A 10,857-nucleotide genomic window follows, 5' to 3' on the forward strand; every position below is an offset into this window, starting at 1 on the left:
ATACATTTAGGGCCTTTAAAGTGTGATTTTAAAAATCCAGCCGCGTCACGCAAAAAAGCACAACTAAAACCATTCTTTCAATAAGATTAATATATTAATATATTACGCGTTAAAGATTTTACCAAAATTTTTAGCAATTTTTACTTAAAACATTGCAAATTTTCACACAAGGGTACCCTTCAAAACTGAAGTGTATTTTATGGTGCGTCATTTTAATATTCATATCGCCCTTAAATTTTTTTTATGAAAATCAGAATTTAGATTTGAAAAAAAGAGTTTTGCAGTTTACATTAAGAGGAATCATCCTTTTTTATACTAACACTTTAATATAGATTTGAATATATATTTTTTGTGTGACGCGGCTGGAGTTTTGAAAATCACACTTTAAGTCCCTAAATACATATATTTGATATATAGTTTATTCTATCACAAACTTATTTTGATTAAACTGAAATATGTTTATTTACTAACGAAAACCTCAATATATCAATTTATGAATGGCTAACTCTTAATTATTATCTTTCTAAGGTTTAAAATACAAAGCTTTCCATGTAAAATTAGATTGTCCATGAAATCGTAAAGATCAAATACGTCCAGAGGTCAAAACTTTTGAGTAAATCTACATATTTAACTTGTGGCGAACTTTTAAACTTGACCGAGCAGTTTCGTTATCCCTGCCGAGGTCCGACCCATTGTTAATTTCAATACTTGAAGAACCCCATATTCTATATTAGCCTTCTTATTATTATTATTATTATTATTATCATTTAATGTTCTATTATGTATATCTATCATATATCTATAAAATGAAGCTATTTCTCATATATAGATATATATATATATAATATATTTACATACAATAGGCAAAAAAATTCGATATTTTTTTCTTAAGGATTCGATTTTTTAAAGTTTCGCGGGGAACGCGTGCTAAGCTGTTCAGCTAATACTTAACATTATAGATCTGTGATGGCAATGCTGCAGTCTATGATTAAGGGAGGATCAAGTACTAATCTAAACAAAAGAAATGGTAGTTCAGCTAGCATTTTTTCCACAGCTACAAAGGTAAATAATAAACAATAGATACTGGACATTAGACAATAGACACTAGATACTAGATACTAGATACTAGATACTAGGAACTAGACACTATATAATAGATACTAGGCACTATTGTCAACCATTAACATTAAGACCCCCCCCCCCCCGCAGTTTATGTTATATCGTCTTCAACTTAAATGCTCCTCTCGGAGACAAGAATCCAAACCAAACAATTTCAGCCCGCCTTTCTTCCTTGTTCTCCGATGACGGAGTTAAAACGTTTATCAATTGTGAACCATTTCAAAGTTAAACAAAAACATTTCTATTTAAAGAATTAGTGACTTTCACCAACATTTAATTGTCAATCTTTTCAGAAGTTTTAATGTATAAATAGCGTCTTCGGACTTTTCGACAGATAGTCTCACGAATAGGAAAATAGATCGTAAGAATCTTTTCATTATAAATTTGTAAACCTTGTAATAATTATTTATCATCATTCATTTCGTTATTTTTTTAGGAAATAAAGAGTTTTCTGCATTATCGATTTTGATTCGTGGGTTATACCTTGTCTATCTGTTCATCGTCAGAATCTTGTTTCTTAGCGACAACAACTATATACTATACACTAAACACAACATACTGGACACTAGATTCTAGACACTATACAATATTTACTATAAAGTAGACACTAGATACTAGACACTTTGATACTAGACACTAGACACTAGATACTAGACACTTTTATGCTAGACACTAGACACTAGATACTAGACACTAGATACGAAACACTAAATACTAGACACTAGGCACTATATACTGGACACTAAATTCTAGACATTATACACTAGATACTATACACTAGACACTAAACACTAGCCTCTAGATTCTAGATACTAGACACTATGCAATAGACACTGTGCACTAGACACTATGCATTAGACACTATGCACCAGACACTATGCACTAGACACTAGAGACTAGAAACTAGACACTAAACATTTTATACCATACACTAGGCTCATAGGCACTAGCCACTAGACACTAGACACTATTGAATTTACACTAGACATTATAAATAATGTCCCTGTAATGATGGCATATATTTAGTATCCTAACCGGCAGTTAAGAAGACGCAAGAAAACTTACGCATCCAGGTATAGAAGTAAAATCTGGAGAAAATTCAAAACTTCACAATAAAAGAAAATAAAAACTTTTCACTTTTATTTTCAAAAATTCTGTAATACACCTGAACTGAAAAAGAAGGACGGGGTTTCTATCCCTCAATTCAAAAAATAAATTCCAAACTTTTTTTATTATTTTCACAACAAAATATAAACAGAAATAAAGTTTTCACCCTTTTTCTACTCAAGTGTTATATTTTCAGAATGCAACAATTTAGTTTAATTAATTGAAGAAACAAAATGTGTTTCGTCCCTAACCAAAATGTGAGTAAATGGATAATGGAAAACGATGAAAAAGTGTCCAGGAAAACTATAAATATGACAATTTTTCTTGAATCAAACATTTTTTTATAAAAGAAAAACATTTTTATTTAGAGCTTCTACTCTGTCCTCTCCTCGTAATATGTCAAGGGTACAAACTAAGGTAGGAGAATTATTATTATTATATATTATTATTATTATTATTAATATTATTATTTTAATTATCTATTATTATTATTATTATTATTATTATTATTATTATCATTATTATTATTATAATCATCAACTAATCAATTAATAATTACTATTATCATCATTATTATTTCATTGTTAACATTTTTTAAATTCTCAGGAAAATGAAATTTTCAAAATGTCCAGTAATTCATCTGTTAATACTTACCATTCAGAGTCAGGTAGAACAAAATATTATGTTTAAACAAAAGACAATTTTATTTTCAAAAAAAAGTATTTAAAATTTTTTTCTCACAGAAGTGGGGTGGATGGGGGGGGCTTAAAATAAAATGGTATTTTTTATCTCATACATACATTTTTTACTTTATGTATACTCGTTGGCACACTGTCCTGCACAGTGCACATTGTACACTTATTATTTAATAGATTTTCCCAGCCGAAGTAATAGTGACGCGCATGCGCTCAAAGAAGTACGCGATTTGCTTAAGAATGATCTGAACAAGGAAAATATGGAGAAAGCTGTTTGTTTTCTAATTAACATAAAAAACATCTGGGACCAGAGGCCAAATTTAAAGAATTTGAACCGAGGTTTAAATTTGAGTTGGTTCTCCTTAAAATTATATTCAATGTTTCAAGATTTAAGCCTGGCGCTTAAATGAAACCGGTTTTAGCGGATTAGAGACGCGGTTCAAGTTCATTAAATTCGGACTCAGTTTGCATAGCTGAGCCGGGAGCCTTGAGTTGATTCAAATGACCTTAACAAGCATTTCATTTGTTTAATTTCAATTATTTTAAATAAGATTTAAATAGCTTTAACTCATTTGAATTATTCTAACCCAGTTCATGTTACTTAAAAGTTCTTAACTTTGGATACCAGAGCTGAAATCTTTTTTTCGTTGGATACTTAAAATTCCGATTTTGATATTCACTGAGGACACTTTTAATACGAATATCAATGCTTTTTCTTTCAGTTTTCCCTTTAGGGAACGATTACCATGGATATTTAATGAGATTAGATTAATCTGCAGATTAACAAAAGATCAAGCATTGAGCTCTTTATTCACAAAACAGACATTTTTCTTAGATTTTGAAAGCTTCTTTGTAAGGTTTATTAAATCATAAGAGGTTCTCTTTTCTTGTTTTTATTTAAAGAATCTGGAAAGCTTTTATCCCTACTTTCTGCAGTATCATGGAACTCTTAGAAGTGACGCAGCACTAGTACTTAGTTTAGAGGGAAGGTAGGAACCATTAAAACTTAATTAAGCTTAACTATATTAGTTTAGAGGGAAGGTAGGAACCATTAAAACTTAATTAATATTAACTATATTAGTTTAGAGGGATGGTAGAACCATTAAAACTTAATTAATATTAACTATATTAGTTTAGAGGGAAGGTAGGAACCATTAAAACTTAATTAATATTAACTATATTAGTTTAGAGGGATGGTAGGAACCATTAAAACTTAATTAATATTAACTATATTAGTTTCATAATAAGCAAACTAATAGCATAATGTTAGTGATGGGAACTGATTTAGCTCGTTTTTTGTGGTTTGTTTATTATTATTTTTATTATTAAAAGTATTGAGTCTTTGCCACAAACTCTAATTTTCTAATCCCAGTATCTATACAACCAAATGGTTATTATTTCAAACTTTGATTATTTGATATAACGGAATTCATAGAAATATCTCAGGTCTTCGACATTTGGTTGCAAAGATATAGAGATTATAAAATGTACAAAAGGAGTACATTCCCTTCATCTATATATAAATTTGGCTTGTCTGTCTGTTTGTAACCAATAAACGTCAAAACGGCTGAACCGATCGGGCCCAAATTTTTTGTGGGACATCTAGGGACCCCAGGGAAGGTTTATGAATGATTGAAATTTTAAATATGTGTCTCCATCAAAATTCGATCGTCATTAAATTTTTTAAAATTTTGAAAATCCACGAAATATTTTGTGAAAATCCGCGAATTATTTTTGTTTTGTTTTACAATGTACACAAAGAGAACATGTTCACAATTAATTTAGAAGATGGGCGCGAAGCGCCCTCTAAGGCTAGTTTAGTATAAATACCTTGATTTTTATAAAAATGTGTTATTGAAGGATCACATTGGATTTTCTTTAAAAGAGCAATTAAGTGCATTATGCATATTCTGAAAAACCTTCTAATACAGTTTCTGTTCAAATATTTTGAAATTAGTTTTTAACAAATTATTGTAATCTGCCTTTGAAATAGCCTAACCTGACCCTAAACATATTCTAACCTGCCCCTTATAATATTCTAACCTGACCCTAACCATATTCTAACCTGCCCCTAAACGTATCCTATGTTGCCCATGAAAAATATCTAAAAATATTTCATGCTGAACCTAAAACAACCCCGACCTGCCCCTAAAAAAACTTTATTTTAGGGACTTACAAGGATCTCAAACTAGTATACAGAGCCCTGATGCTAGCGGAGTTAGTCTAAAAAATCGCCGGAAAGAACACAGGTAAAATACATCACATTTTTTTAGTTATTACTAAATTGAGTTCTTGTAACAAACTCAGATTGATTGATTGATTGATTGATTCATTGATTGATTGATTGATGTATACTTGTGATATTTAAAAAAATGAATTCTGTTAGATTATGTACAAATTCTTAGTTTGAAATAGCAGAGGTTTACAGCAAAAATCTTGAGATTAGAAATTTGAGTTTATGGCAAGAAATCAGCAAGAAGATTGTACATATTCGAAATAGAAAATTTGAGTTTAAAGAAATTGAGTAAATATTTGTGGAAAATGGTGAAAAAAATGCCGATGATTTTTAGAAAAAACATTTCCATAATTTCTTTTTACTAAAAATTTGAAATTTGTGGATTTTGACGTAAGTTTGTAGTTTCTTATAAATAAGTTATATATTTAATCATTTCAGGCATAAGCCAGATGCCCTGTATCAAACCAAAGTATTAAGAAAACGATTAGAACAGGTAATTTTAATATAATTGTAATTTTACTTTTAATAATTAATATAATTGAGAATTTCAGAGTTAAGATTAAAGAAATGTTCACTGGGAAACGCAATTCTGTTGTTTTTTGTATTTACACATATATATATTTGTCACATATAAATGTTTTAAAAATAAAATTAATTAATTTGTATTATTTTAGGTTCAAAGTCTGCAGAGGGAATTGATGAAAGAATTAGATTCAGAGTTGAAATATTCGTCCAAGGAAATCATTATCTAACTAACATTTTTTAAAACAATTTAAATACAGAACTTTTAATTTCAGAACATTTTCCCTGATTCTTTATTTTCAAAAGGAACTCTTTTCTTATCTTGATTTTCTAACCATTACATCTTTGCAACCTGGTTTTGTGGATCTTTATTTTTAAATGGGTATAAGTTTAAAATCTCCCATTTGCAAAGATATAAGGATGAAAGATAAGATTTTGAGGCGAGTAATAAGTTACTTTCTTTAGTAAAAACTATATTGTCTTTCCAAGATAAGTTTTTCGCACATTTTAAATTTTGTTTTGTCCATCTAAAGCTCAGATTTTCCTCTTTATTGTTAGATAACTTAACATTCTTCAGGACCATTCTATATCATTCGATGCTTCGGAGATGGTTAACATGCTCGAAAATAAGGTTTGATATAAACAAACTTGAAATTGGCGAAATTTTAACAAATTAGAAATTTATATCCTTTTGTTGTTTATTTTATTGCATCCTCGGACTTACAAATAATTACCGAAAATTGCAAGCATCTACATGAGGAACATTAGACTCTGAAGAAATTTGTTTATTTTTGAATTTTGTTTAATTTATTTACAGACGTCCGAAGTGAGAGAAGCAATGAAAAGAAATAAATCCTACGATGACGCAGGAAAATAAAAATAAAAATAAAAATAAAAATCTACATAATAAAACAAGACATTCTTATATATATGTGTTGCCTATAGCCGGCCGAACGGCTGAACCGATTGGGCTGAAAATTTTGATTTTTTTTTTCAAAATTTGTTATTCAATTTTTTTCCAAGGGCAACGCCAGACCCTTCAGCAAGTTACATATAGTTAAAGATTTTCAAAGAAGTTACACTATCATGAAAACTTATCATTGGCAAGAACAAAATTCAAATAATTAATATTTTTGCTTATGAGTAGATACAGGATGTATGAGTCCAACACTTGATAATTCTCCGTTCCAGAACTTCTCTGTTCCTCTGCCAGGTCACATTTAATAATAACTTCTTACACAAAGTATCAAGAATGCTTTAAAAGTATAGGGCTTTCAATCGGAATTCTTCTGCGCGGCATTACGCGGAATTGCGCGGAAATCGCAGGGTCCGCCATTTCTCGCATGTAAAATCCACTTATTAAATGAATAGCATATGGTACAGTGGAACCAAGAAAACTGTGGAATTATAATTTAATGAACACAATGAACCCAAAAATACAGAGAGTCGAGTGTGCCCATTTCAAATATCAAATAAAAGGTTGATTTTCAAGCTACTGCAACTGGTAAACTATATGCTCTATACAATATCATCAAATGTACAACATATTGCTAAAGTCTAATATTCCACAGTTATAGAGGTTTCGCTTGTATGGACAGCATTCTTTAAAAACTTCAAAAAAGTTTATAACATCTTTAACTAAGGAGAGAAAGGACATATCTCAACTCTCAACACTGTAATCAAACCGGAGTCTCTATATTAACTGATGTATTTACCAAAATCTATATGTTACATGTGTAGTTCTAATACGTATTCACAATATAACGAAGATGTATATATTATTGTATTTAAGCTAATCACAATACCTAGCTAGTCTAGTCGCATTACAAGTTTAGCGCATTAAAGGATTAGCGCAGCTAGAACCACAGACAATGTACAACGCAATAGTTCTGTTCAAACTGCATTTATTACAATAGTACTTGGAAGGTTTAACTATACTATCTGTGAACATATTTATTTTATTTTTTTTTAATGAGAATTTTCAAAATTTTAGGACACATCTTAAACAGTTCACATCTGGCAATAGGTGGATCACATAAGAATAGAAGCAGAAAAAGTTCTGGCATAAGGAATCAACTTATATCTGTTTACAAATTATTTAATAATTTCAATTTCAGTCGGAGTTTATGATTTTATTAAGATTTTAAAGATTTATTTATTCTTATTATCAAATACATCCACAAAGAGTAATCGACAAACAATTTATTTTAAAAATAGAAAAATAAATCGATATTTCCAGTATTACCCACCAGATGTCCTTCCAGCAGCCGTCTCCTGGCCCCAGCTCTCCGACAGAAGATATAGTGGCGCCCCCTATTACCTACCTCGGTGTACCGCTGGGCGCATTACCGCAATCTTTATCCGGTCACAATGTTCTAACTCCAGCTGCGGCACTTTCCTCTCATAAATCCCTGACCCACTCACAGGTATCAATACATTATAGAAATCAGAGACAGGGCGTATATATGTTTTTTTCCGGGAGGGNCCTGGAAACCATAAATTTTATTGAACATGGGGAGGGGGAGGGGGGATTTGTGACTCAAAGGAAAGCTTTAAGTTTTAAGATATATAGTACTTCTTATAGGCACCATGAATGTAAAAAAGAGTTGAATGTTTTAAATTATGCTAACATAATATATACAGAAATTTAAATTAATTATATTCTAGGACTTGATTTTTGACATAGATCCACTGTACACTACACAAGAACTTACAAGGTAAACAATTATTCTAAATAAACAAATATTCTGAATGTAAAGAGTTATTCTACATATAAACAAATATTCTAAATGTAAAGAAATATTCTAAATATAAACAAATATTCTAAATGTAAACAATCATTCTAATTATAAACAAATATTCTAAATATAAACAAATATTCTAAATATAAATAAATATTCTAAATGTAAACTAATAGATATTTAGATCAAGTTGATATTTTTAACATAAATTTAATGGTATTGCGCAACATTCTAACTATATGTTAGTTTTGTCTCCTTTCATGAAAAGTAAGCCAAACATATTTGCATGGTATATTTGTTGAAGGGATGGTGGAGATGGAGGTATTGGTGGAGAAGGAGTTACCTCCGAACCTCCTGGCTCTGATCTGCCTCCAGAGCAGGAGGAGGAGGAGGATGGAGAACCCTGGGATAACTGGGATCAAAGTAATCTTGGAACTATTCAGGTAAAATTAGATTGTATAACCTCAAGTCAGTATAATATCTGTAAAAAGATTGTATAACCTCAAGTCAGTATAATATCTGTAAAAAGATTGTATAACCTCAAGTCAGTAAAATATCTGTAAAAAGATTGTATAACTTCAAGTCAGTATAATATCTGTAAAAAGATTGTATAACCTCAAGTCAGTATAATATCTGTAAAAAGATTGTATAACCTCAAGTCAGTATAATATCTGTATATGTAAAAAGATTGTATAACCTCAAGTCAGTATAATATCTGTATATGTAAAAAGATTGTATAACCTCAAGTCAGTATAATATCTGTAAAAAGATTGTATAACTCAAGTCAGTATAATATCTGTAAAAAGATTGTATAACCTCAAGTCAGAATAATATCTGTATGTGTAAAAAGATTGTATCTCTGTATGTATCCCTGTATCCCTGTAACTCTATGTACCCCCCTATGTATCTCTGTATCCCTGTATCTCTATATATCAATATAGCTCTACATATTCCTGATTATCTCTATATATTCCTGTATATCTTTATGTACTCCTATATCTCTGTGTATCACAGTACCCATGTATCCTTGTATACCTCTTATCTATTATGTATTCCTATACTCCTCTGTGTATCCCTTTTTCACTGTGTCTCTTTGTATCCTTTATCTTAATTTATCCATGTATCTTAATTTATCCATGAATTCCCTGTATCCGAATATATTCCTGTATCTAGGAGCTACCTGAGCTTGGCTACCAATCAGACAGCTCTGATACTGATCAGCTGCTCCCGAAGTCAAGGAAGCTCTCTCCAACAAAGACAAAGACCTTGGAGTCGGATTCCCTTCAAACCGTCCCGGAAGATAAACCGATCTAAAACTCAGGTTTATCAATCATTTAATGATTGACAAGTTAGTTTTAAACCTACAAACCTAAATAAAAAATTAATTTATAAAACTAAAAAGTTACGTTGAGTGTTGCTGGTCACTTTGCAGTCCGAGGGTAGGAAGATCAGCCACAACTATCTCGCGTCCGAACCACATAATTCTCATTTTCTCGTCCGAGCCATACTAAAAATCTTCGTTCTTCAATTATTATGTGTTTAAAGTGTCAATCGAAGGACGAGGATTTAGAGATGGTTTGGACAAGAAAATAAGGAGAATGTGGCTCGGACGAGAAATTGTTGTGGTTGGCCTTCCTCCCTTCGCTGGATTGATTGATTCATGTATGTTACATTTTGGTTTTTCCATTTTATTGCATACAAATTATTAACTAAACTTTGTATCCAAATTTTTCTAAATTAAAAAATATCCCAAATTAATTTCTAATCAAATTTTTTCTTAGGAATTGGCAAGCAATACTGCCGCCTATAGCTTTTGAATCAACAATGGAAGACTACTAATGGAAGACACAAATAGGAAAATTAAATTAAAGCAAAAGTTTTTTTCCTTGGGAATATTCCTAAATGGCATTTCCCAAAATATTTACGTTTTCATTTATAATTTGTTAGTAAGTGATGATTAATGCATATTGGACAGAAAACTTTCATTTTATAAATGAAAATTTTGGAGTAGGTTAATTTCGTTAAAAAATTACGCAATTTGGTTACTTTGTACTTTTTAGGAAAGTGGGAAAAAATTGTTTTCATTATATATAGTTGCGTTTTATAGACCAATTTAATGTCATTTTAATGGGTATTATTAAGTGCGAACAAGTTTTTGCCGGGATTTTTATTTTTGCTAGTTTGTTTAAGATCAAAATGGAAGTACTTTTATTTTGATCAAAAATAAACTAGAAAAATAAAAAATCACAGCAAAAACTTTTTCGCACGCATGATATCCATTTCAATAACATATATGGTTTTATTCAGGTTTACTCAAATTATTTAAAAACAGGTCGATAAAGTTACTTAATCACCCTGTTGTAGGGTGAGTGATTAAGTAACTTTATCACCCTACAATGAGACAAATTAGGTATGGAATTTGAAATTTTAATATCAG

At 30.4% G+C, this 10,857-nt stretch overlaps 1 protein-coding gene across 2 annotated transcripts in view; it reads left to right on the forward strand.

The window, feature by feature from the left end:
* LOC111710568 (uncharacterized) overlaps window positions 1–10,514 on the forward strand; it is a 44,654-nt gene extending 34,140 nt beyond the window's left edge. For both annotated transcript variants that reach the window (XM_023484674.1, XM_023484673.1), the window contains 18 exons: window positions 960–1,062; window positions 2,146–2,192; window positions 2,595–2,643; window positions 2,833–2,893; window positions 3,099–3,175; window positions 3,858–3,910; window positions 5,090–5,170; window positions 5,596–5,650; window positions 5,832–5,894; window positions 6,257–6,310; window positions 6,497–6,548; window positions 6,827–6,892; window positions 7,673–7,748; window positions 7,919–8,105; window positions 8,347–8,396; window positions 8,725–8,863; window positions 9,594–9,741; window positions 10,202–10,514. In XM_023484674.1, coding sequence (XP_023340442.1) covers window positions 960–1,062; window positions 2,146–2,192; window positions 2,595–2,643; window positions 2,833–2,893; window positions 3,099–3,175; window positions 3,858–3,910; window positions 5,090–5,170; window positions 5,596–5,650; window positions 5,832–5,894; window positions 6,257–6,310; window positions 6,497–6,548; window positions 6,827–6,892; window positions 7,673–7,748; window positions 7,919–8,105; window positions 8,347–8,396; window positions 8,725–8,863; window positions 9,594–9,734 — 1,354 coding nt within the window. In that variant the 3' untranslated portion in view covers window positions 9,735–9,741; window positions 10,202–10,514. The remainder of the gene's footprint in view (window positions 1–959; window positions 1,063–2,145; window positions 2,193–2,594; window positions 2,644–2,832; window positions 2,894–3,098; window positions 3,176–3,857; window positions 3,911–5,089; window positions 5,171–5,595; window positions 5,651–5,831; window positions 5,895–6,256; window positions 6,311–6,496; window positions 6,549–6,826; window positions 6,893–7,672; window positions 7,749–7,918; window positions 8,106–8,346; window positions 8,397–8,724; window positions 8,864–9,593; window positions 9,742–10,201) is intronic.
* Window positions 10,515–10,857: the final 343 nt, after the last annotated feature.

This window comes from Eurytemora carolleeae, unplaced genomic scaffold (assembly GCF_000591075.1).
Source record: "Eurytemora carolleeae unplaced genomic scaffold, Eaff_2.0 scaffold990, whole genome shotgun sequence".
NCBI classification, from domain to species: domain Eukaryota; kingdom Metazoa; phylum Arthropoda; class Copepoda; order Calanoida; family Temoridae; genus Eurytemora; species Eurytemora carolleeae.